The 27,937-nt window shown below is 43.7% G+C and overlaps 1 protein-coding gene across 4 annotated transcripts in view; it reads left to right on the plus strand.

Moving 5' to 3' along the window:
- tcf7 (transcription factor 7) overlaps positions 1 to 27,678 on the plus strand; it is a 68,229-nt gene extending 40,551 nt beyond the window's left edge. The window contains exons 5-12 of one of the 4 annotated variants that reach the window (XM_080014153.1): positions 5,146 to 5,227; positions 12,471 to 12,560; positions 14,636 to 14,755; positions 14,953 to 15,115; positions 15,742 to 15,849; positions 17,556 to 17,603; positions 20,314 to 20,362; positions 25,611 to 27,678. In XM_080014153.1, the coding sequence (XP_079870279.1) occupies positions 5,146 to 5,227; positions 12,471 to 12,560; positions 14,636 to 14,755; positions 14,953 to 15,115; positions 15,742 to 15,849; positions 17,556 to 17,603; positions 20,314 to 20,362; positions 25,611 to 25,633 (683 nt within the window). In that variant the 3' untranslated portion in view covers positions 25,634 to 27,678. Of the gene's footprint in view, positions 1 to 5,145; positions 5,228 to 12,470; positions 12,561 to 14,635; positions 14,756 to 14,952; positions 15,116 to 15,741; positions 15,850 to 17,555; positions 17,604 to 17,809; positions 17,865 to 20,313; positions 20,363 to 25,610 lie in introns of those variants that run through there. The other 3 variants (XM_080014152.1, XM_080014155.1, XM_080014154.1) reach the window with 3 other exon arrangements.
- Positions 27,679 to 27,937: the final 259 nt, after the last annotated feature.

Here is a 27,937-nt window from a genome sequence, read left to right on the forward strand (position 1 = left end):
GTGTGATCTTACCCTTCCACAGAATCCCATTTGGGAACGGTGCTTAACCCCCAGTGCCTTGGGGGACTGGCAAAGTGTTTCCAAACCAAGCCAGTACCAGTTTTGGCGACCTTCGAGTGACAAAACCCTCATTTTTGTATGTCATGTGTATGAACTGTTTTTTGTCACCATGAAGCCAAAATAAAGGACAGAGAGGGCGAGAGAGATTTTTAGAGACAGAGAGAGAGCGGGAGAGAGAGTTTTAAAAGAACCTTTATTTAACTCATGTAGTATTTGCTGTAAAAAATATATCAACCAATCAATAAAAAATAATAATCATTAATAAATTATTAATTAATAAATCAAAAACATCCAACAGAAAAAAAACAACCACCAACACCAAAATAATCACGCAAACAGAGCAGAAGGTTCCATTTCCATCTAACTGATGTTTAAAATCCTTCATGTCACTCATCAGTTTGTAAAACATAAAATCAAGCCACACTCTGGCTTCTCACCAGAACAACAACAAGAACAACGAACAATGGTGAAAAGTGTTCTGTACTTTAGTTTTCCCTTCTTTTGCAGATCACCAGTTTTGCTCCCCAACTAGAAAAATATAAAGAGTTTCCATTTAGTTGAGGTTCAGCCTGTTTCTGTCCAAAGACAAAGGCAGTTTCATAAAATTATTCTCCGAAAACTTTCCAAATAAAATAGTTAAAACTTCACAAAGTGGCTCAAGTCTAGGGCATTTTATGTGCTGTTTACCTTGGCAACCACCTGGTGGTATCCGCCCCCAAACCATCCCGCAGTGCTGCCTTCACACACCATGATTCACACCTGACCTCACCTGGGCGTTCACCCTTTTTTAAAGGTGGCTCCATCTGCACCTTTTTCCACCCTTAGGTCATTAAAAGCACAACTCAATGAATCCCACTACACTGCAGTCGGGACAGGAATAAGTATATTGTGTTGCAAGATCAAAATTGCAAGGTTGCACTAATTCATCGGTTCCAGCCGTAATAGGAGCTCTGTGTTCATCAAAACAAGCAGAAATTTTAGTAGGCCATAATAATAAGCACAGTTATACTTGTTTGGGAAGTTGTTTTTGTCGTTGGTATAGTGGCGTGTGGTGATTTCATTGTAAAAAGTGTGATGTGGCAGAAAAAATGCTGGGAAACACTCCTCTAAACCAGGCAGCAGAGCCAGAAAAACAATGCTGTGCGTTTTCAACACACTTTGGACAGGACATACGAAAAGGCTTAATGTGAAAATAGCATAATCAGGCAAAATAAATATTTAACTTGCGTCCTAATTTTGATGTGGCCCTAATTGTTTCAGATTGTTTTACATCAGTTTTAGGTCATTAAACCACATTAAGCCACATTAAGCTCAATCGTTTCCATTTACATTCCATCGGTGATGTTGTTCTATTTTTTAACCACCTTATTGATTTCATTTAAACGTAGTATTTTCAGCACAGTTTCCCATTTTTTCCTGAATTAAAGATGAATTTACCTATTTTTATTTTATGTCATTAAGCCACATTAAGCCCTTGTTTTCACCTAAATTTGGGCTTTTTTTTTTTTTTTTTTTTTTTTTTTATATTTTCACACTTTCCCTTCTGACTGTTGTGAAGGCTCACGGTCTTGAATCAACGGTTTCATTGTCAGACTATTGTACATCAATTTTAGATCATTAATCCCCAATTTTGAAAAATTGAAAAAGCTGCAGATTATCATTTTTTTTAATCAAAGTTAAATAGTTTTTGTGGTCAGTTTGTTTGGACAAGAACTTTTATATGAAGGATGTCTTTTTTTAAGTTGGTTAAAAATACAACACGGCTGAGTCAGATCACCTGGGGAGACAATTTGGAAACTCCAACTTCTCCATAATGTACCGTTATGGCTCACAACGTGTCGATGACTTAAATTGCTGTTCACAGAGCAAATGATCTAATTATTAAAGTTAATAGTTACAAAGGCTTCACTCGATATTGTGAGTCAGTGAATAAATACAGTGTCATCAATGACCATGATGCAGTTTAGGATGACAACACAGCAACATGTAAGCATGACTGACATCATAAAATTGCAATGACAGTAGCATATACCTGCAGTAGAAGTGTTCTCATGGCAGACATGTTTGTGGGTTTCTCCTAATTTTCTTTATTTCATTTCCTTTATTTCTTTCTTTGCATTTGAAGAGGAAAAAATGTCTAAAATGTGTACCCAAGTAGAAGCCAAATATTATACCCAATTTAAAGTAAAATATGAAGTTAGTTACTTCTTAGTATTAGAAATATTCTTAAATATTCTTAGTATTAGATATTTACTGACTCTGATACACGTAATTATTAAACCCTGTGACATTTAACATCCAAACTGCAGTTGTAGAAAACAGAATTAAAAAATAAATGTTTACAACTGATTCCCAGTGACCCACGCTGCTGTTTCTGTTTTGTTCTGTATTGTTTTTTGTTTTGGAATCGACACTTCTGTCTTGTTGACGGCAGCAACGAGCAAGACATGGAATTTCCCCAAAAGTCAGAACATGGAGTCTCGAAAAAGTGAAAAAAAGGAAATAAAACACAGCAGCAGTATTTGCGAGTAAAGTTAGTCATCCAGTTTTGTTATATGTCATCCAAACGGCCATGCGTGTCAATAATTTGATAACTTGTTTCGACCAAACGACGGCCGCGGGGAAGCCCTGGTTCCCGGACGAGCTGCTGCGTTGCCGTGGCTTTGTCCTGAAAGTGCGTTCTCATTGTGAGAAAAGGAGAAATTACTTTACAGAAAGACATTAATAACAGTAACTAAACCACATTTACAGTATTACAATACCATATAGCATGCCCGAAAACCCACCGTGCATGGTTTCAAGGGACGGTTAGGCCTTTTCTCTGCCTTTACTGCACAGAATTTGACTCCGTCTCCTCTGATGTAATTTCTCTTTCCCCCCTTGGAGCGTGAGTTATTTCAGGGTGTCACCGTCCTTTCACTCTCACCGAGACGAGCCGCGTCATAACCCTTTCACTGTTTTCCCGCTTGACGTTCTGATACTGAAGCTCCCCAAACACCAGGTTTGACTGAAACCGTTTCCGGCTGAAGTGTCTGTTCAGTAACTGACGCAAGGGCCGTGAGATAGATGTTCTCGTTAGATAACAGAGTTTTGGTTTGTTTATTTATTTATTTATTTAAAGGGACATTTCAAAGATAGGTTCCCCCGTTAGAGCCAGCAAAATGCCCCCCCGAGCATTTTCCCAAAAGCAGCTAGTTTTTGTCAAAAACCAAAGGGGAGCAGACGGACCAGAACCTTCCAGAAAGTTTTTTTTTACTGATACAACGAAACGAAAACATTGAAACCAGACTTTAAATGTCATTCACTTTTCACTCAACCACAAACAGGATATGTGCAGTCAACTTCTGAATTTAGGGTCATTTCGGAACATAACATGTCGACACCTATGACCTAACATAAGTTCATGAAGGTCATTAAATAACCAGGCAAGTATTTATCTACAGTATCTATCTGTCTATGAATCTATGGATCTGTCAATGTATTTATCTATCCATCCAAGGGTAAGTAAGGGACGGAAAGGAAAGGCAAGACAAGGAAGAGGGCAAAAGGCGGGTAGAGGGCAATTTGAGGTCAGTGAGGATGGGGAGCGAGAGAGGGAGAGAGGGAGAGAGGGAGGGAGAGAGGGGGGGTTAGGTAAAGAGGAGAAGGGGGGACATACATCGGCATGAGGCAGAGTGTGAGTCGGGTGGGGTGAGGTTGGTTAAGGAAGTAGAGGAGACATGGGCGGTGGGCGCGAGACAGAAGGAGGAGCCCCAATGAGTTTCGGGTCGACTGACTCAGTCACATTCCTGCCCTCTACACCCTCCCACCCCACCCTGATTTACGGCATGCTGGGCCCCGGCATCACAGGGCCCCGGAGCCAGCAAGAGCCAAATTACAGTTATCTCACAGCATTCCTCCACAGCAAAGACAGGTTAGCGGCGGGGCCATGCTAAGTGTTAGGTGCTGCCTGTTGACAAATGACTTCCTTTGAAGGACAGAGCGCGTGAGCGAGAGAGAGCGCGAGAGAGAGAGAGAGCGACAGAGTAGGCATGCTGCGTACCAGGGTGTGCACAAGTCCTTAAAAAGTCTTAACATGGCAGTTTTACAAATATATGGCCTTAAAAGTCATTAGATAGTCTTAAAGTTTCAATTCATTGATATACATATATTGTACTTACCTACTTTATTGAGTTAGAAAGAGGTGATTTGTCCAAAAGATTTATTAAGATTTATCAAAAGTATTTAGTAGTAGTATCAAGTATTTTTCAAAGTATTTAAAGTATTTAGCTTTATAATTTAAGACACCCTCAGCCTCAGTCACACTTGTCACACAATCGGAAAATACAAATCGTAATCCATTTTGGTGTGTCCACATTCTCCTGTTCCCACCGTGTGGACAGCGGCCACTACAACTGATGCTGGACATTTTTGGATGGTGCTGCTTCGCCTTATTCAAAAGTTCAATAGTTCTTGTAAGTTCTTGTACGCTATAATAGCTGTTTGGTTTTGATGTCAATGGAGAAAGTGTTTAGCGGCCGCCATGCAGGTCGGTCGGGGTTCTGTGAATAGTGCCCACATTAGCGCTGTTATTACGTGACAATCTGATCGCAGTTATTTTAGCCAATCGCACTCATTTTGGAAAACTGTTGGATTCTACAATCATTTTGTGTCCATCCAAATTCCACGTGAATTTTAAGCCGAAGATAGAAATGTTGCAACAAATAAATGATGCCTTGAATTTTTGTGTTCTGATATTCATGTGTGTGTGTGACTTTTGTTGTTACTATCACACTGTTATAGGCTCAAACTATTATAGTGGTATGAAATTAGTGTCATTTCATCTCACATTTCATGATCGTGACGGCCCTAGTTAACATTTTTAACAACAAGAGAAGTGGCTTCCCTTGTGTGTGCGTGTGTGCGAGTGTGCGAGTGGGTGTGTGTGTGTTGGCCTGTGTTAATCATGTTTAATCATGTCTTGGTGTTTAGAACTAGGTTCCCAGACCACTAAAAAGTGCACTGGCCTTCTTAGAGTCAGTGCCGGCGGCCACCAAACCATATAACAAACCTGTGTGTGTGTGTGTGTATGTGTGTATCCTCCAGGGGTTCACAGGCCGCAATCTCAGGATCTCTCAGGGTTCTACTCCCTCCCTCCAGGTGGTCAGATCACACCCTCCATGGGCTGGTGAGTCTCCCTCACACACACACACACACACACACACACACACACACACACACACACACACACACACACACACACACACACACACACACACACACACACACACACACACACACACACACACACACACACACACACACACACACACAGTGACCCAGGCCAGGGATCTATACATCAGCATGCATCTCTTTTGTCACAACATGAGTCCAGGCTTGCTAACCCGAGGTCCTGTTGGCATGGATACCTGCTCAGCTCATGCTCTCCATTTATCTGGTCAAAACAAGAAGAATGTGTCGAACTGGGATGTTAAGCCCCCAAAGGCACTTTCGGCGTACTGTTGTTGCAGAGGAATGCTCAGAGAGGTCAGTCGGAAAGCGAAGACCCCGTTGGAAGTGAACCTCACCGTGGCCCCCTACCGGCTGGTACCAGAATCATTTTTTAACCAACTTAAACTTTTTAATACAAATAAAGGCTTCATCCTTCATGGGCCCCATGTTTATTGTGAGCTCATCATATCTCACTGGTTGATTGGCGAGCTAATAATGATGACCACTTGTGGAATGGCTTGCCAAACCTCCATTGCTTGGCCGAACAAATCCATGGATTAGAATCTGTTTCTTACTGGCCAGTTGACTAGGAATGAATCCCCAACAACAGACAGTTAAAGGCTTATATCAAAATGTCATGGAGATTAAGCAGAAGGGTTTAAGACATTATTGTGGTGTCTGTGTTTGTGTGTGCGTGTGTGTGTGTGTGTGTGTGTGTGTGTGTGTGTGTGTGTCTGCATATTGTTTGTATGAGTTTTTCATTTGTGTGTGCGTGTGTGTGCATGGGCACAAGACAGGCAGAGTATGAAGAGCCATACTGTATGAAGTGTTGTGTCATGCACGTACAGTAAATGTATAATTGCCTGCAGGCTGTCCATATAAAAAAACTATTACGAGAATTGCAACCGGCCGTCCTACTGGAATCATTTAACTGCTACATAATTGCATTCTGGGATACATTCACTGCCACAAATTTGCATGCCGGGAGCTGCTGTCAGTAAATCAAGATTTAGTATCACGTTCCTTTTAGCTTTAAATGGGTTACGTGCCAATCAGATTCTGCTTCGTTGATATTGCATCAATAGTCGACGTCACATGCTTTACTAATCTTGTCAACTTGATGTAAATTCACTGGGACATAGGAGAGCTTGGAAAGGTACATGAGAGCATTGCTATCCTTATTCTGGGGTGTCTAAACCCATTTTGGTAAATATTCACATTTTTGGAGTCTTTTTTTAGATTTGCTATTGATTTTTTTTGAGAATCTCCGCTGTCTTATTTCCAGCTGTGTAAAGTATCGCCAATGTTTGGTCACGTGACGCATGTTAACACAAATCCCGCCGCCGTCAGCGAGGCAAATGCTGGATGATGTCCCTCCTTTCCTCCGTAATTTCCCACGTTGCATGATTAAGATTTTCAGGGATTTTTTATCTTTTTTTCTAGAAGCACTCGCTGTGGATTTTCAATCCTATTATTTACAACTAATCTCCTTCATCCCAGATTATCTGTTTGCCTTCTTCTTTTGTATGTTTTCCCTCTGTTTAGGGAGGTGGGGGGGGGGGGTAGTGAATCAATAGTTAAATGTCAAACAGTCAACTCACATTGTGTGGAGAAAATCCTCTTCACGCCTCCTGTCTCCACAGCCACCTCCATACGCCAACTGTGGTTGTTTAGTTGGATGGATGGATGGACAGAGGGATAGAGGGATGCATGAATGGACGGATAGATGGACAGACAGATTGATGGCTGGATGGATGGATGGATGGATGAACAGAGGGTTCTAGAATTAGCTGAGGACATGTATTGTGTTAGTTCTGCCACAGCAGGAGGGTAGGGCTCAGTAGTCCAGTCAGCCGAAGAAGAGCGGGTTTTGCAATGATCTTATACCATCTCAACCATGAGACAACTAATACCTCACAGGAGTTAAAAACAAAATGTTCCTCTTTAAAACACAATACAAACAAGCAAAGAGGAAGAACAGTATGAATAGAATATGATGCTTGTAAAAAAATAGGTAGCTTGACATAACTATATATAAACAGATTATATTAAATGCAGGTCTACCCCAAGTACGGATTTAATTAAAATACAGGTCAGCTGTGAGTGAGACTCAGTCTCTTAGTTTTACCATTTGGCCTTTGCAGAGCCTGAACTAATTATCAACAGGGATCTAAGATGATATTTAACTGCAACAAAAACTCTCCACAACATGCCTGTAAACATCACATTCCCTCCCTCGACAGCCATTTAATCAATTATCACAATTAACTTAGCGTGAAAAATGTTGATTATGAATACTGAATACTTTAGAGGCGTGTCGGGGCAGATAATCACACTGTTTTATATTGATTTACACAGTAACCAGCTGGCCACTACAAATGAAAGCATTTTTTATAAATCCAATTTCACCCAAGAGACATGGGTGCGACTTGGCCGTCATAAGACCACTGACATTAATTCACAGGTTTTTTAAAAGATGAGAGACTCATGAGACAAACCAAACTGACAGAGTGAAAACACAGCACTTTATACCCAATGAATCCTGCTTCTACCCAGGGCATCCCATGATACTTTGCAGTCGGAGAAGGAGGATGGCAAGAAGCCACCGCTTTTGTGTGTAAATGCATTCAGTACCGATGTTAGCATTGATATGCTGATGATCTGTGTTATTACTGACTGACAGACAGACAGACAGAATCAGATTCAAGATTCAAGAGGTTTATTCGTCACATACATATACATATACATATTTTCATACATACTGTATATGCAGTGAAATGTCAATGCAATGCACCCGGTGATTACACACAATATGTTCTAGACTGAACACAATAGCTACCTACCTACTTGACTTACTAACTGATTCCTAAAACGTAATGCAGTAAGGTGAATACTATAGAATAAAATAAAATAAAATAAGAACTCAAGGGTAATGCAGGGTGGGGGTACAAAATAGAATAAAGGGAATAGGCTTATGTATATGGGATAGAGTTATGTATATGGGATTGGCTATTTATGTAAATACAGATATGTGCATTAAAGTGGCATGTGAATAAAGTGAGGTAGTGTTTGTGAGATATCCAGTACAGTATACAACAGTACAGCGCAGCAATACTGTAACACAGAACAACCCAGAACAGTGACACAGTATGCGGTACAGTATGCTACATACAGTACAGTAGGTAGTGGAGCCTATGTGTGTGGCTCAGTGAGGACCCCTGGTGAGGTCAGCGTTGACAGTTCTTATGGCTTGCAGGAAGAAACTCTGTCTCAGTCTCTCTGTTCTCGCTGTGTGACTGTGGAGGGTTTGCCCGACCGCAGCAGCTGGAACAGTCCGTTGTTGGGGTGGTGAGGATCCTTCATGATCCTGCGGGCTCTGCTACTACACCTCCTGGTGTACAAGTCCTGCAGGGAGGGGAGGGTAGTTCCAGTGGTACATTCAGCTGCCAACGCACCACCCTCTGCAGGGCCTGCCTGTCCTGAGCAGTACAGTTCCCAAACCAGGCAGTGATGTTGCCTGTCAGGATGCTCTCCACTGCTCCACAGTAGAAGGACTTGAGGATCCTCACCGAGACCCTGAATTTCCTCACCTGCCTGAGGTGGTAAAGACGCTGCCTCGCCTTCCTCACTAGAGTGTCTGTTTGTAAAGTCCATGTTAAATCCTCTGTGATGTGGACTCCCGGGTACTTGAAGCTGCTCACCCTGTAGACAGAAGTCCATTAATCACCAAGGGCGCGTGCGTCCTCGATTGTGATCCACGTCTAAAGTCCACAATCAGCTCCTTAGTTTTGCTGACGTTCAGGACGAGGCTGTTGTCCTGGAACCAGAATGCCATCTCCTAACCACCTGGGGCTGGGCTGAGAGGAAGTCCAGGATCCAGGCACACAGCGGAGTATTCAGTCCGAGCTCATTCAGCTTGACAGCCAGTCTGGAGGGGACTATGGTGTTGAAAGCTGAACTGTAATCGATGAACAGCAATCTCACATAGGCCCCCTTCTGGTCATCTAGGTGTGTGAGCGTGGTGTGCAGTACCTGGGAAACCGCGTCATCCATGGATCTGTTCTGCTGGTACGCAAACTGCAACGGGTCCAAGGTGCGGGGGAGGGAGGCGCAGATATAATCCTTAATCAGCCTCTCAAAACACTTCATGACCACCAAGCTGAGGGCCACCGGACGGTAGTCATTCAGGCAGGCTGGAGAGGCGATCCTCGGGACAGGACTGACAGTGGACCTCTTGAAGCAGGACGGGACCACTGATTCAGCCGGGGAGATGTTGAATATTGTAGTGAACACCGGGGCTAGCTGGTTAGCACAGGTACTTCAGTACTCGCCCACATATGCCGTCTGACATCATGCTAGGACACTAGGAGAGACACAAGGCCGTCGTTTTAAGCAGCCGTGCGAGCATTCAGAGCGCAACCGATGGATTTATGAAACCCACCGCTTCTGGTTTGGAAATATCCGAACTTTCACCGTGGGAACAATGCTGTCCGCTAACGTAGCCACGAAGCTCACCTCTACATCCGTAAACTTGCTGACGTCACTTGAACTTGATTGGAACATGTCCCAGTCGATGTCAGTCAGAGCGTCCTGAAGTGCAGCCTCTGATTGGTCCGTCCACCGCTTCACTTCCCTCAGCACCACCAATTCTCGCGCGATCAGAGGCCTGTAAACAGGAACCAGCGAAATCGTGACGTGACCTGATTTCCAGAAAGCAGGGAGCGAGACGGTGTGGTATCCGTTCTTGTGAGGTGTGTAGCAATGGTCCAAAGCTCTACGTATCTCCCCTGGTGGCACACTTGATGTGTTGGTAGAAATTAGGCAGAACTTTTTTAAGGTTTGCCCTGTTAAGGTCCCCAGTCACCACCACGGCCGCGTCGGGATGTTAGTTTTGAAATCCGCACAACACATCATACAGGTCCGACAGTACTGTGTCGGTGTCCAATTGCGGTGGAATATAAACGGCTGTAATGATGACCGTGCTGAATTCCTGGGGGAGATAAAATGGATGGCATGAGATTGTCAGCTCTTCCAGGTTTGGCAAGCAGGAGCGGGAGAGAGTCTTGGTGTTGTTGGGGTTACACCATCGGTTGTTACCATGAGGCAGTGGCCTCCACCTTTGGATTTACCTGACTCCCCCGATCTGTCGCCGCGGAACACGGAGAAGGACTCGACTGGACGAATGGTTTCATCCGGCACCAGTGGGTTCAGCCATGTCTCCGTCATGCAGAGGACGCAACAGTTTCTCGTATCCCGTTGGAATTTAATCCTCGCTCAGGTTCATCCATCTTGTTCTCCGAAGACTGAAGGTTGGCAAGAAGGATGCTTGGCAGAGGTGGACGGTAAGGTTGCGTCCTCATGCTGACCCGAATGCCGCCTCATTTACCACGGCGCTTTCACCGTAGGCCCGCTTGTGGAACAGCGGCTCCATTTTTGTTGTTGTTGTTGTTGAGGGTGTTGGCGTGTAAAATTTCAATCGGCCACTCTAGTTCCATGGATAAAAAGTCCCAAAGTTGTTCTTTCAGGGAAGTTTTTATATCCTCGAGTGCATCGCGGCCGTAAGAGATAACTGCCGATGCTTTTTTGGCAGACATTATGATAAAAAACTGAAAAAAGATAGATAGATAGATAGATAGATAGATAGGTAGATAGGTAGGTAAGCCCCTTTCCCACATGGAATCTGTAACATTGCTGACAAAAAATATCTGGCAAAGGCCAGAAAAGTTCCGTTTGGAGTCTGTTCCCACCTTGACGACTGTTACGGATACAGTACGTAATGCTCGCTCCAGAGGTGTCTAATATCACACGAGACAAGGCAACAGAATCTGTTTTGTTTGTTTAGACCAGTACTGCGCTCCCCGTCTCCCCGTCCCTCCCTGAGGGACTCGGTTCCCTCCGCTGACAGAGCCCCCGTCCCCGGACACAACAACCCCAACCCAATTTTATTAAATCAGTGTGATCATGTTCAGCCTGCCCTACACTCTCTGCCTCCAGAGAAGGAACGTGCTCCACCCGTTCTACCTCTCGCTGTGCCGCTGTTCTACCGCTCCCTCCCTCCTGCCCTGGGTAACGGTGTAGCTGGCAGGCAAGCCAAGCATTGTGCGCGATGTCCGCGATTTTTACAGAAAAATAATACAATTTAAGAATTAAAAGACCTGTCTCTGGATGTGTTTCTGTTTCCCGTCTTTGCAGCCGAGCGCCACAGTTCGGACTCGCCATTTTTCCCAACGAGAATGTTTTTTTTCTTCCCAAAAACATATAATTAGAAAAATATATTTGTACGAAATAAATATTCAGAAGAAATCGATATTTGTGCTTTATTTGGATTTAACTGCTTCCATTCCCACATACTTCCATTCACAGCTGTACCGGAATTTTCCCGCAAATGATACTAGATCAAGAGTGGGGAGAATTAGGGAACAACTTTTACAGAACATCATGAGACCGTATCCCTTTCCCACATGACGCCAATATGGAACATTGCCAGTAGACTTACGGCTTTCAGTTCAAGTGAGGAAGGGGCTGTAGATGGATGGATGGATGGATGGATGGATGGATGAATAGATAGATGGATAGATCTAATTATTTTTATCGCAATGTTACATTTTTATTTTAGGTAACCTTGAATATATTTTTCTCACTGCAACATTTAAATTTCTATGTTGTTATTTTACATTTTATTAATTTTTTTGTTTTCCATTTGCTTTGGCAATGTAAACGTATGTTTAAATTGAACAGATAGATAGACAGGTAGATAGATCGATAGACAGACAGATAGATAGATAGACAGATAGAGAGATAGACAGATAGATTGATAGATGGGACTTTTGTAACATGCAAATGGGGGCATACGTGTGTATGTGTATGCATGCGTGTCTGGAAGTGACTGTCAGTGTAGACCTGGTCGTGGCCCTGCGTTAGGAAGGGCCACTAGTTGTCTGTAGGGATTTGCACATGAATGATGTTCCTGGAGGGGTGGAAGGTGTGATTCCTGAAGCCAGTCCCAGTACCCCCCCTTCCTGGGAAGTGGTAGGGGAACCATTCAATGGAAACAAACTCAATTTAGAGAAAGAAAAAAGGTTAAAGGTCCTTACGCGGTGGCGGTGGTGGTGGTGGTGGAGCTGGTGATACCAGGTTTGGCTAAAAAGCACCAACAGTGGCTCTATTTTTCCTCCCCCTCGCCTCCCCACCCCCGGCAGGCAGGGCCAGCCAGTCTACCCTGGCCTGTCCTCCTGTGGATTCAGACAGCCTTACTCCTCCAACATCCCCAGCACCTCCTCCTACTCCAGGTAACCTGCCGGGCCAAGCTGAGAAATACTTGAGGCAGGGCATCTTACGCTTTGCGGGAACTCCCATTTACCACACATTCAAAATGGCCGAAGTTTTAAGACGTTAACATTGGTATCTTCCTGCATCCCACTACCTCAGATGTGGGCATTTGTTAAGTAGCAGCTGTGAGTCAGATTTTCAGGCCTTTATGGATGTGTGTTAAACCAGAGGACGGGCGCTTGCAACAAGGCTCAGAGCCCAAACCGAGCCGGGTGAAGCTGCTGTCTGTGCACCGCTGCAATCTACACCAGGCTCTGTACGTAGGCTGCTTGTCATTGTAGCCCATGTCCGCTGCATGTCCATGTGCGTGCACACACACACACACACACACACACACACACACACACAAATACACACATGCCCACGTATCGTGCGAACCAGCAGAGATGTCGTTTTTTTTTTTCCTTTTCTTTTTTTTTTCCACAAAAGCATTCATTTCCAAAACGTTTCACCATTCCTCTCTCGCCTTTCAACTAAACCTAAAAGCCTGTCCTTCTCTACAAGGCTACAAGATATATTCCTTGTCTTCAAATGCAGCTTCACAAGTCATTGTCTGTGTGTGTACACGTGTCTATGTGCGTGCGTGTGTGTGCATGCATTCGTGCGTCTGTGTCTGTGTGTGTGTATCTGTGTGTGTGTGTACAATCTGTAAAAAAAGAAAAACCTCAACTTTTAAAGATTTCCTCTTAGTGCACAAATGCAATTTTGTGTTTGGCTATGTCGTTTTTGCAAATATTTCTTTGAGGCCAAGATATGACACAGAGATACACAGGTAAGTTCCTTCCTGAGCAGAGCTCATTTCTGGGAAGAGAGAGAGAGACGTACAAACCATTGCAAAGCCTCCTGTCGCTCACATCTGTCACCTCTCTTCCCCTCAGCCAACCTCTTGTGTTCTCTGGCAGCTATTTGAAACTCGATAACCAAAATTGGCAGTCCGCCACGCCACCAGATATTAGAAACTTAACCGGAGACATGGATCCAGTTGAAAAGCGTTCAGATAACGACCCCGCGTTGCCATCGAGTCACGCAAGAAGGAGATTTGAGTGCTACATGCAGAGCCGTCTTCAAGCCGTTCGAAAACAAAGGCGAGGGGAGTCGTGGGAGGCGAAACCTTAAATCCAACTCAAATGCACCATGGTTGAAGCAACAAATGATTCATATTTATTGTTGAAACTATTTTTAACGCACCATCGTTATGCTGAAGTTTTTCCACTAACTAGATGTAGATATTACAAAAAAACAGGCCAAAAGGACAAGTCCAACAGAATCTTTAGCCCATGCTCCTAATGCTGCCTTCTCAGTATTTCTGTGGCGCCCTCTAGTGCCCATGTTTGGCCACTTCATCTCTCCTCAGCTGGAGTTAGAAACAGAACCAGCACATATTTTACCGGCTACAGTTTTATCTCTGTGCTTGAGCTGAGCTGGCGGTGGTTCAGCTCACTTGAGTAATTTATCTCGCACCAAAAGAACATAGCCTAAACATTTGCTCCACCTGATGCTTAAATAGTATGGCCCCTTGTAAGGAACTGTTCTATAAATAACTAAATTAGGAGGTTTTTCAGATGCTGTGGCGTGCAGGCGTACGTTACGGCTCGCCTCCCGCACTCCCTTGCCAGCGAGCACCGAAGCACATATATTTAGGTTGATTGGACGCAGATGCGTCTGGTCGACCGACTGAAAAGCTCCCGGCTTTCCTTTGCCCTTCTGACCAGCGCTCGGCCCTCGTCCAGCCCACCACACTCGGTTTGAAGTCTCCGACCCTGAGCAGTCGAGGCGCGCTTGCAAGCTTACTGCTTTACCCAAACATTTGCCTCTGCACTTGTTGTCCTGTGTTGCTACTGCCACAAAACAAGATGAATCACATATATTTGTGTATGATTTGTGTGTGTGTGTGTGTGTGTTTGTGTACACAATATCTGTCCATCACCTATCTACCCTTCTGTCTATTAAACATATTTTCATTTTAAAATTCTCTCTCTCTCTTTCTCTCTCTCTCTCTCTCCCTCTCTCTCTCTCTCTCTCTCTCCCTCTCCAGGTTCTCTCACTCTCTGATGCTAGGACCATCAGGGATGCACCCCACTGGGATTCCTCATCCAGCTATAGTGCCCCCTACAGGCAAACAGGAGCACGACCATTATGACAGGAGCATGTATTTGTGAGTGTCCCTCTTTCCCTCCCCCTCATCATCTGTATATGTCATCTCTCATATATAGTTCTTTATGTGTTTTTTTGTTTTGTGGGGGGGGGTCTTTCCCTGCTTATTGGAGTGGGGTTGTTATAAAGAGATGAACAATGAAACTTGATTTGAAACTTGACCTTACTCACCATATGCCCCACTCCCCCTCATCTCAGGAAGCCCCAGGTAGAGGTCAAGCGTGAGAAAGAGCCCAAGAAGCCCGTCATCAAGAAGCCGCTGAACGCCTTCATGCTCTACATGAAGGAGATGAGGGCAAAGGTCATCGCAGAGTGCACGCTAAAGGAGAGTGCCGCCATCAACCAGATCCTAGGGCGAAGGGTGAGGGGACACGCACGCACGCTGTTATACTGGTACCAAAGTGACGTGAGAGTAAATACACCTGGCAAGTGAAGACCCATGTTTCTGGTGCACTTCTAAACCAAAAAATAGTCAAGTCAAGTGTAGTAAAACACACATACATAGAGAGCACTGTGGTAATGTAAGCCACCCCTATCCGGGTCTTCTTTTCTGTCCATCTAAAGCAACCCCAACCCTAAGCTGGGGTACCAGACCTCCACGAGGGCCAGAGATTGCAGGGGGCAGTCATGAACCCTTGGACGTTTTAAGGCGTATCTTTCCTAATAGTCAAATTTTAGTTGAAAAACCCACACGTATCATAAATCCCCGATCAAAAGGAAAGGTAGACTAGAAGAAAAAAAAGTTTATATCTTACATCTTCAATTGGAGTTTGGATCTTTAATTGGAATGTCAATTCACTGACATAAATAACAACAACAAACAAAACTGTTGTTTTTAATTGTGTGAAACTATTTTGCAGCCCTGCACCCGGCAAAGTCTATGCTCCCATGTGCATATACCGATGCCTGTGAATAACTGTTGTGCTTTTGCGTGCACTGTACTGTAGGGATCAGCGCTTGACTGTTGTACTGTCTATCCATCTCCAGTGGCACGCTTTGACCCGCGAGGAGCAGGCCAAGTACTACGAGCTGGCCCGGAAGGAGAGACAGCTCCACATGCAGCTCTACCCCAGCTGGTCTGCCAGGGACAACTACGTGAGTTCTGCTCTTCTCCACCGCCAGACTGCTGCTCGCCGTGCTAGTGGGAGTTATGTACAAGCGGCACGTTTTATGAGCTTTGGCTTTGACCGGTCGCCTCCCCAGAACAGTCCAGGTGTGGCAGAAAAGGTTTGGCCTGGTTTAGTGTCCATTGTGATCGTTCACAGCCAGCATCACAACCCTGTTGGTACAAAAGTAGATTCAAAACATTTATCTACTGGGTATAAAAGAAGATACTTAACTGTCCAAGGCTGCTAACAGCACACCAAAATTGCCATTGTGTTTTCAGTGGAGTCGGTGGTATATTTATTGACAGATGATAATATTCTAGCTATTGAATAGCTCAGTGAAACAACATTTTGATGGAGAGAGTCGTGGCACTGAGGGTGGACCTACCAGGCCTGGGCCCACCCACCTGTACTACTGAGCCGTCCTAAAATCACAGTGGGGGTTTTATCCTTTAAAGCTTAAATGATTTTAATTAACATTTACATTTTAAATAATGACAGAATTCTCTCCCTTTCTAAAAAGGGTTCGGGTTGGATCATTACAGCACGGCCCCTTACTACTCACCATTTGCATGAACTTGTCTCTTAACATTTGAGAAAGATCTTACAGAAATTCCTGACTATGATCATATGTACAGTTTCAAAAGCAAACCTCATCAAGTCCAATGCGTCTCAAAAACGCATGATAACATAAAGTATTCATTTCATGCATCATTTTATTTGATTGGTGTCCTAAGGGATTATCTAAAAAATGTAAATATGTAATTGAATGGCAACGCCTTGACAGCAATGGTTTGCCAACAATTTTTTGCAAGTTCAAATATTAAAGTAAGTCAATTTGTCTCTGGCTCTTATTCAAGATGTTTAAATATGTCTGCTCTAATAAATAAAAAAATAGTTTGCATGCAGATTTATTAAGGCTATCCCACCCAGCACTCTGTGCTGCTCAGCTTCTCAGCACCTCAGCTTCCAGCTGCTTAAAATTCCACAGAAATATACATATTGGGCATGACTGAAACATCTACTGTAAACCTATAAAATAAAAGACATGGGTGTGCAAACAGTATTCAGTATTTATGTAACAAGACTTTCATCTAAATTGAAACTGGGATACAGCATCCATCCGCAACCTCCTTCTAACGGGCCAGACTACTGTGTGTTTTCATATAAAGTTGACTCGGAAAGATACCAAACAATTTTTGCACAGATAATTAATTGCATTTATTTACTGGATAATAATGGTATGAATAGAAGTGGGATAAATGTTCGAAGAAATAATCATTTTCATTGGATATTTCTCTCAGTGCTAAAGGACCAGGAAGATTCTTCCCAAAATGTTGGTGATAGCGTTTGGGGAAACACATGCTTATAGTTGTGTTGTCAAAGCACTGGTTTGCCAAGAGGTTGTCAGTGCCTACTTTGTGATACAATTTGCATAGGTGCCTACAAAGCACCCAGTCAGGTCTGGATACGTAGACAAGCGTTTGTCACATAGAAATCCACTGCAAATGGGTGAACTCATCAGATGAGTTTGTTTTCCAGTAAAGTCACGTCAAACTCAGGCCTCTGCTTCTGTACATCTGGCGAGGCATGACATCTCTGTGTGGACAATGCGTGTCTTTTTTTTTTTCCCAGAATGCCGTTTTTGCTGTGTGTGTGTCTCTGACTTGTGAGTGTGCTGTTGCGTTCTTGCAGGAAGCAGGCCGTAGCGGGGTCGCAGGGGAAAACAGTAAAGCTGATTGGGTAGGGACACGTCTCACGGCTGATTTCTACCTCTTGTGTTTTGCATGCCTGGCTGGGGCTGTCACAAGACGCACGCAGGGACTTCTGGGAATCCGTAGTCCACCAAGCTACAGATTCCCTTTGTGGAGTGCTTCCAGGCAAATTCTGAAAAGTTTCCATTGTACTGCGGCTCCGCACACTTTGTTCTTCCCACATTGCACACGCAGGAGCGGCCGCCTGCAGTTAGGGTGATTGAGATGGTGATGTGACTGGCCAAACTGTGCATGAGCTAACATCATAACGCTGAGGCCGAGGTGCCGAGGCCCACGGTGGCTTCCCATCGTCCACGGCTGCCATTCTGCCCTACTAACAGACAGCAGGCTGGCATGGCTGGGCTGGGCCTCTTTTCTCTGGTGGGAGAGTCTTCACTTTGTTTTGTTTTTTTACTTTGAAACTGTGGCTTTGCTAATTATTTGGTTGAGATCGGGTGGAGGAAATGCACTTGTTGGGAAACAGAGTGTGTGGGTGTGGCGGCTCGATAATCAGTTACCCCGGGATTCCTCTTCTGGCTTTATGAATGTGTTAAAAACAAGACATCTAGTAAAATGCTGCGATATGTTTGGGGGGACCATATGCCGGGACCCATGCAGATGAGTATTTCATTCGTGCAAATCCAAGTCCACATCAAAAAATAAATAAACTGGTTCTCTAGCAACTGGTTTATTGATATTTGTGTCCTTGCCAGCCGACCTGACGACCAACCTAAAAACTTGAGACACATCCTGACAGTGTAGGGTGTTAATGGAAAGGTGGAAAATCTAGGTTCAGAAAGTAAAGCTCCACTCCGGGTTTTCGAATCAACCATGTTGATTCACTAACTAACGTCAACCCAGAGGAGTGGAATCAAAAGGATCAGTTGATGGCTGGAGCAAAAACATGGCAGGATTTTTAACTTCCTGGACCGGGAATTTTCCACCTCTGGGAAATGAAGCATAAATGGAACACAAATATGCTGTGTGGGCGACGCCTTTGTTTAAAAATTGTAAAAAACTGGTTTATATTCTAACAAGATGCATACCCCCCCCACACACACACACACACACAGACACACACACACACACACACACACACACACACACACACACACACACACACACACAGACACACACACACGCCCACACACTGTCTCCCTCCATCTTCCACCTGACAACAATCTGACCTCACATGACGTGCTACCAACAAAGGAAACACACAGATATGTGTGTTTGTGTGCGTTTGTCAGAGGGTGTTTCTCATCCAGGTTCTAAAAACACTTTTGCACATACGCCTACAGATATACAGACACCCACACACACACAGCTGTACGTACATATACGATACACGCCCACAGACACCGCACTTCTGAAAGCTGCAGTTGCAGGAGAAGGCTTCGCTGCGACCACAAAGTCACGATGGAGGGAAAACACTGAGGCGTAGGCGTCAGATACATGGAGCCACATCCTCCATCGCCGCCCCGCAGGCTTCACCTCCCTATTACACCAGTACACCACTACACACCAGTACACCACTACACACCAGTACCCCACTACGCACCAGTACACCACTACACCAATATCTGCTGTGTGAATGGACTTGATCACTAACAGTGGATTTGTGAGCTGGGTGTTGTGTATAGGATTTGAATTTCTACTCTACTATCAACGGTAATAAATATATTCAATTATCTTTCAGTTTTATTATTATTCCTATTTTTATTTTTTGTATTTGTACTACTCTGCCCAGCAGTCTCTTGAGTTTGCCTAAAAGCATTTCACTACATACTGTACAGTGCAATATGTATGTGACGAACAACTATTCTGTAACTTACCAGAGTAACACAGAAGACAAGGATGAGGGCCACATGAAAAAATGTCAAAAATTGCCATGTGAAGGAAATTATTTGAGTTCTTAGAGTCAACTGTACATTCTGACTTTTTTTTCCCTCAAATACCATTTTTTCATGTGGCCCTAATCCTTCTCCATAGAGTAAGGAACCAATCGAGAAATCAAAATATCTTTTTTTTTAGATGTTGGCTTCTTGAATGAGTGCAGGCACTGGGTGAGATAGGTTAGGGGGGGGCGTGTGGATACGCAGACTGTCACGGTCAGATCAACCAAATTAAGTAGGTAAAGTAATTAAAAATACTTTTTAACACTTAAATCTCTCTAAAGGATAATGTTTGGGGTTATTGATAAACGGGTCACATGGACGTACAGTCAGCAAACTTAAATGCTCCTCATCCGCCATCATGTCATACACCATTATTGGTCACTGTGTCGCGTGTCAGATATTGTTGTCTTTATTTTTTAGTGCAAAAAAAATGGTGAGTGGAGTAAATTACTTTTAAAGTCAGTTAAGTTTGGGCTGCACTGTTTTGCACTTCGAAATAAAACTGGCATGGAATTCAGATTACTACCCTGCAAGAAATAAAAAGTAAGATTCAATATTGCATTAAGGCAAATGTACTCCAATATGGAAACCCACTAAATCTGAAATTATGAATTTAGGCAAAATAACTCAAATTATGGCCACATTGCCGTATGTCCTTCCCTCTTTTTGGTGTTAGAGTAGGCTGGTGGCTAATACTTCCAACCCCTGATGGTGAAACACACTAAATATTTTGAACACTGTCTCTGTGCTTTTCCATACTGGTGTCTGACACGAGCGGTTTGTTTTTTTGTCACTCCGCAGGGAAAGAAAAAGAGACGAAAAAGAGAGAAGCAGCAGGACTCCAACACAGGTAAACGACCCCAACAACTACACTCCACTTCCACCACCACCTCCACCTTGGTGTTTAGCCATAGCAACAATTTAAAACTCCAAGACTGGAGAGCGCTTATCCACTGTAACGTGGCCTGAAAATGCTACCAAGGTTAAAGATTGGAAAGAGCAGGATACTGTACAGACAAAAAATTACAGGTTTGGATTGTTTTAAAGAAAAAATATAATAAAATCTTTGCACACATCTGTAGAGGGACGTAGGAGAAGGAGTGGAAGTCCTCAAAATATTAAAAATAGCTTCCCACTCACTGTCCGAACATACGATTAAAATCAATTATACATTGATTCATTGATAAAATTGGATAAAGAATATTTTTTTGGTTGTTTGGACATCTTAGCAAAACCCTGACCAAGCATAATGCTTTCACCAGTGACGTGCCAGGGCAGGCAGCGTAGCCAGGGCAGTCATCAAAAGAAAGCAAAAGAAAGTAAATGACGGCTGTTTATTTGATAAATATTCTCCAAAATTGTGCAGACTGTGTATCTGTCGCTGTCGCTACAGCGGAGCGTCTGCTCTGGTGCATGAGCTTCGATCGTGGTGAAAAGTTAGACTCTAGTTTGAGACGAGACACTCAGTAAAACGAGTCGTTCCGTTTGTTTCAGTTGGTTTAATGCACGGTGAGTTCCAGTGAATGAGAGTTTTTTTGCAATGATTACAATTCATTTTGGAATAGCAAGTACCATAAAATATAATAAAAATGTAGACTTTTATTTGAAGTTTGAACTCGACATTTCCATTTTAGTTATGTGTTGGGTCCTACTATTGTAAAACTCAGTGGGAGTTACAGGTTTCCTTGTACTGAAACTTGATGACAGTCCCATTTTATTGGAACTCAGGGACAGCTTCATGTTCGATTATTGTTCCATAGTGAATAATGAATAATAAACACGCAGTGTCAAAATAAACAAATTTACCATTGTGTGAGCGGTAACTGAAAATTGCAGCGGTAGTATCTTTAGCTGTCCCATCATGAGACCAAATAAGAACATTTGATTTATTTTGTGATTTATTGTATGTTTATTATGAACATACAATTGAATGAAAATCAGAATCGGCCAAAACAGAATTGCCGCGTCCGATTTTTTTAAACTCAGAATTGGCCAAGAAAATTGCAATCGGAGCATCTCTTGTTCGTAAACATGTTTGGTAACTTTACAAGATGATGCATTTCAGGGGTATCCTAATGAGATTCATTTGTACAGTTTATATAGTCAGCCTCAGTAGCTCGCATACGATGTGATGAGCCTTGTTACAAGACGGCTACAGTGTGAATAACTGATGGAGTCATTTCGCTGCAGTAACTCAAATGCCAGGGAGACTCCCTGTTACACTGCTGTGGTAGTCAAAATGTTTCCCCAACGTTGGCAGGTCTGGTCAGGGCGGTCAGGGAAGGCAGGGCAGTCAGTGCCTACTCTGTGATAATAAGAAGAGCATTCGATTCACACAGCATACTAATGTCAGATTTACACATCTTTGTCAACTTCAAAAATACATAATACTATGACATAAAATATGTTTGTTAACATTTGGCATCTCTGGATGCTTTATATAACGAAATGTACTAAAATACCCCAACTGGAGCTCACATAATGATGAACTCATTTATGAAACCGATTCAGTGATTGGATGTTAGTTTCTAATGCTGGCAATCTTAATTTCTGCTTGAATATTATTATATATAAGTAACATGCAACAATGACTTTTGGGCCAAAAGTCAACAATATATATATTTTTACTGTACAGAGATTTTCCCAATTTTGATATGGCCATTCATCATGTTTTTTTTTGGATTTGCCGCCATTTGACCGATGAGTGGTAATGCTAAAGCTTATCTGACATTTTAAAAAGGTTGACAAACAAATAACTTATTCACAATAGAAATCTCAAAATCTTTAACAAAAAAAAAAAATACATTTAGGTATCAGTTTATGACTATAGGAGTGGGAAACTCCATAAAACACCACAAGTCCCTTACTAACAGAGTATGAAAGCATGGCTGCCCTTGAGCTCTCTCTCTCTCTCTCTCACTCTCTCCCTCTCCCTCTCCCTCTCCCTCTCCCTCTCTCTCTCTCTCTCTCCAACCGTCTCTGTTTTAACAGGCTGTTTCCACGGTAACGGGTCAGGCTGCCGTTCTGACTGTTGATGTTTCAATGTGCTGCACTTTGGCCACTAACAGTTTCCATGTCTCTGATTGGACAGCTTGGTCGATGCCGCTGCCCTGAAAAGCTTCTCTTCTCTTTTCTTTCTTTTGTTTAACCTCTGCCGTCATTTCTCTCTCTCTCTCTCTCTCTCTTCACACCCTTTACTTGCTTTCTCTATCTACTATTTTGTTTCTCTCATCCTCCACTCTCCTCCTCTCACTTCTCTTCACCTTATGTCATCCCTCTCTCATTCCCTCTGTCCTCCCCATCTGCTTTCCATCCCTCCCTGTATCCACTTGTGGTTTGCTGCTTCTTTCCCCTCCTCCTCTTTTTCTGCCCTCCACTCTTCATCTCCGTCCTCTCTTGTCCCCAACCCTCCATTTCTTTTTGTGTTTCTCCATCCTTCTTTCTGCTCGCTCTCTCTCCCTCCCTTTCTCTCTCTCTCTGCATGCCGTGCCTTGTGCCCAGACCCGGGCTCGCCTAAGAAATGCCGGGCTCGCTTCGGCCTCAACCAACAAACGGACTGGTGCGGTCCCTGCAGGTGTGTACCAGAACTGCACGCTGCCGCCACCTAGCGCACCATCCATCCCTCCGTCCATCCGTCTGTTTGTGTCCGCCTCTTCTGCTCTGCATGCCCTCTTACCGCTAACACCGCTACCCTGCCGGCTGCTGATGGTTTTAACTTTATTGGGATTCCATTCGTCGTCGTTACTGGGATTGGAAACTCGGTTTGAATGTAGGAAGCGAGGGGGGCGAAGCTTTAGTAACTCTATTTTTAGTGAGCGAGAGTGAGAGAGTGCTTGAAGAAATGCCTGTCTACAGTCAGTGGTGAGCTCATAGTGACATCACTCCCCGGAAGTTGTTCCACGTATAAAATGAACAAGTCATTTGTAGGGTTTACTCCGTATAAGGGCGTGGCAGCGCGTGGCGCCATCAAGTTGTCTGACAGAACTAGCTCCGCAAGTTATGCCTCATTTATCAAGTCTTTTTTTTAAACGCATGTGTCCTTTTGTCTCTGATTGGACAGTGGTCTTAATATGTTACCCATCTACGACCCTTACAATGCATTTTGTTTTCTGCATTACGCTGTGTTACATTCTGCGTATTGTCGTGAGGGCAAAGTAAATTTAAAAAAAAAAGCTTTATTTCTGTAGGAGAATGATTCATGTTGTTATTGGAGTTTTGTTTGAGTTTGAGTCCACCTAATATCAGACTCTTTATTTGAGACACACTGATGCGCCTCAGAGCTCTCTGAACCGCGGTGAAACACCTTCAGGAGTCTGCATCAGACCTGCTTCTGTTTCCAGAAGCTTCTACAAACACTAGACATACCCAGAGCAGCAAAGCCTCCATCTCACCACACCGGCCTCCCGTCATCACATCATGGAAACCACCTCTGTGCGTGCGCAAGTTGGAGAAAAGAAAGAGTAGGGTGTATGTGGTTATAGCAAATCCTCCTCACCACATTTAAACACACATACTCCCTACTTGTTGAGGAGACTTTCGACTTTTACTCCACTACGTTTCAAAGCAAATTTCTATTTTTACTCTACTACATTTTCAACAGGGCCAGGTTACTTACATTTTTTTTTTTAATCTGGAATTATATTTGTATACAACATATCCTATCTTATACATATCGTATGTTATATTTTGTAAATGTAATCACAATCTGCAGGAAAAAAGGCTCCAGTAGCATTTTACAAAGTATTATGGACTCTGTTGTATCACGACGGCAGATATGAAGCACTTTTACTTTTAATACTTTATGTATTATGCAAGTACTTCCACTTTTAGTTGAGCACAAATGTGGATGTGCAGCACAGCGGCCTTTTGAAGATCAACTCTGACATTTAAAAATCACTTTCTCTCTCTTCCTCCGTCTGCTCTGGGCACGGTGGTTAGACCCGGTGACTCATTCTGGTGACGATGCCAGCGTCTTGTTTTGATGCTGAACGCTGCGAACAGTGAAGCTGTGAAGCTCATCATTTTATAGCATAATTCAACAGGTCATTAAGATAGTTCTGGAAATGTAAATAAGATAAGAGAACAATTTGATATTGTTCTCTTATCTGGGGTTTCAGGAGAAAAAAAAGAAATATATATTTATGCCAACACAGGGTTTGTTGTTCTCGTTCACAAACGCTGAAGAGATGCAGGGAGAGCAGAGAGCGGTTCCTTTATCAAGCATGTGGCTGTTGGAGGACACAGGGTGATTTTCTGGCTCTTTTTGAGAACCGTATTGTGATGAAACTCACTGCAAAGTGAAATCACATCAGGTTCACCTCCTCAACCTCCTCTTTTTCCCTTGTTTCCTTCACAAGATCTAGATCCACGAGTCTCAAAATATAAAATCTTCTATAAAGCCGTGGGGCCGAAACAAACCTCACGTAACTCACGCAGCTGAGCTGGGCTGTGCTGGGTTGCTTTCGCAGGCCATCGCATTAAGAATGTCACCTGTCACCTGAATCTTGAATCTTGGAAATCCTTAACGCGGCGCAAGCTCCAGTTGCAGCACCAGGTGCTGCAGCTGGGAGCGCTGTAGCAACAACAGGACTGCAGGAGCCGCCCACATCTCTCATACATTATATCCCTTATATTTGTATTCATTTTTAATTGTATTAATCTTCCTGTCATCATGGCAGCTGACTCCCTGGTGAGAGGTGGAGCATGTTCGGTGACACATCTATTTTAAGAGACGTGCTCCCGGCACCCCAACCTCTATTATTTCATTTTTCTCTGGTACAATAAGTACAAAATGACACATTCCTCAACAGTCAACATGTTTGTGATTATTGCGGATGTCAGATCAGATGTGTCCTCTACTGCCCTCCTCTACTGCCCTCTGGTGGCAGCCAGGTGTATCACCTCCACAGCAGACGTTTGAGTTCACGTGCTTTCAAAGGTTTGTCTCGGCCCTGAGAACTAACATATTGACACAGCTTGTGTGTTATTACATTGTCAAACTGCATTAACCCTCGTAGCGCTGTTAGACCTTTATTTAAACTCATGTGTGCTTGGCAGTTGACCCCTGGTGACCTTTTACATCCGCGCTTTATTCACAGATAACTCTCTTGACTGTCCCTAGGAGGAAAAAGAAGTGCGTTCGCTACCTTCAAGGAGGAGGCTGCTCCAGCCCAGCTTCTTCAGATGGAAGTGCTATAGACTCTCCCCACTCCCCCCCGTCCCCCCCCTTCGCCTCCCCCAACCCCCGCCAGCCCTCCCCGGCCTGCTCCCCCCCGCCCACCACACCCTCCACGCACCTCGCCCCGCCCCCTCCCGCTGGCCAAGGGCGCCCACGCGCACCCACACACTTCCGCCGGACACAAGCCGACGCACGCGCGCATCCACGCTAGCGTGCTGCCATGCTGGCCCAAAGGGGGGCGTGGCATCCGCTCCGTGCGCCTGTGGAGCTTCAGATGTGACCTGTGACACGCCCCCCCCCCCCCACACACACACACACAGACACACACGCACACACACCTGTAGAGCCATGGAGACCGTCTTGACCCTCGTGGGTCTGGAATAACGACAGGATTAATGGCTGGGGAGGAGCTCGATTGGCATCAATACATTCTCTGCAACTCACCTCTGTTCTGTCTGTTCAACAACGTGATGCAGTGATTAAATAATTACCGGCCCCCACCCCCCCGCCTTCTGACACTGAAAAGCCAGAAACAAGCACCATCATCTCACTCCGTGACCGCTTAGACCAAACGGATGCACCGGGAGGAAGACAAAGAGCAGAGACCAAATGACAGCGTAATCCAGCAGCCTGACTGTCAGCACATCATCATCATCATCATCATCATCATCATCACCGCCACACTGCGGCCATTTTGAGAGAAGTCGGTAATGCACTGGGTCTGTCTTACTTGCAAGGTCTCGACCGCCTCATCACAGTAGCAAAGCACACATCACATCCTCGTTAGCGTCCTTAATTTGGTAAAATAAAAACAACATTTGTAAAAGTCAGTGTTATCAGGACTCTCTTGTAAATGACACTCCTTGTGTCAATGAGACCTTCCTGGCTAAATAAAGGTTAAAGGAACAGGAAAGGAATTGGATGGAAACATTGCTCCATGTCATTGCTCAGCACACAATGTCCCATAACACAGATAGTAAATTTAGGAATAAGCTACACGACCGGCTTGATTATTGTCACCATGGCAACCGTGGCACCCTTTTGACCATACAGGCTCCTAAACACGGTTTCCAAGCAGGGCCAGTAGCCTTGCAACTGGGACGCACCCAGCTGACCTGATGGGCATTACGACAATCAATTTCAATCAACTTTTGCAAAAAGGAAAAAATAAAAATAAAAACTTGCTGGCAACCTTTTATGGAGATAAGTCATATCTTGGTCAGTATTGACATGAAATCAGGATTGCAAGCTCGAACAGACGGTTATGGCAGCGTGTGAACATCTTCCATAAATTAATTCTTTTTAATTGCTTTAGGCACTTCCGGGCTGTCGATGTCCCGATAGATCAACCATTTAAAGAAAAGTTGGATTTCAACTTTTCCTTGTGTTCTTTTTGCTGTTTGCCCTCTTGAGAGAGAAAAAAAAGGGTTTTTGTCAAAGTCTTTTGGCTGTTACATATGACTGAAAATTCTGCAGTTCTGTAAACTAATCTAAGACCAAATTGGTACTATTTTATTTCAATGTGTTGTAAAGTTTTATAAATGTCGGGAGCTCCTTATCTATTATTAAACTTTTATATGTTTATGTATAAAAAGAGAGGAAATGTCCATTTGAAAAAAAAAATGTTTTGGTATACTCATTTTTTAGTTAACACCATTTAAAAAAGCAATACGTTCATTTTTATGTGTTGGTCTTGCAGAGGTTGACATTCTTTTCGGTCGACTGGAGCAGCATTTGAACAAAGTGTTCAGTCAACTTGTGCATGTTTCGATTTTAGTGTGCCAAATATACATGTACAGGAAAACCCAAAGCTTTAATTTACTGTTCTGCTTGCGGCGTCCGTGCAGGTTTATCTGTACAGCGGGAGCAGCCTTGGGTTAGAAACGGTGGCTCGGCGAGTAAACCCTAAAAATGACTTGTATTTTATACGTGGAACGACTTCTGCCTCTGATGTTATACTTTTTGTTTTATGTATTAAATGTGTCATGAACATATCTCCATCCTACATTCATTGCATTTAAAAAAATATATATCTTTTTTAAAGTGACACCCAGTGTGTCGTGGGTACGAGAAGAACAGGCCAACGGCACCTGGATGCAGACAAAATGGCGGCCACCCGCAGGAGGTACGTCCGAGGGTGGAAGGAAATGACGTCACGTCCGCAGCGGAAGTTTGCGTGGACATCTGCATTGCGCATGTGCGTAGAGCCGAAATCCAAAGTATATTCATTGGAAATATATTTAAAAA

This window comes from Zeus faber (assembly GCF_960531495.2).
Source record: "Zeus faber genome assembly, chromosome: 14".
Classification (NCBI taxonomy): domain Eukaryota; kingdom Metazoa; phylum Chordata; class Actinopteri; order Zeiformes; family Zeidae; genus Zeus; species Zeus faber.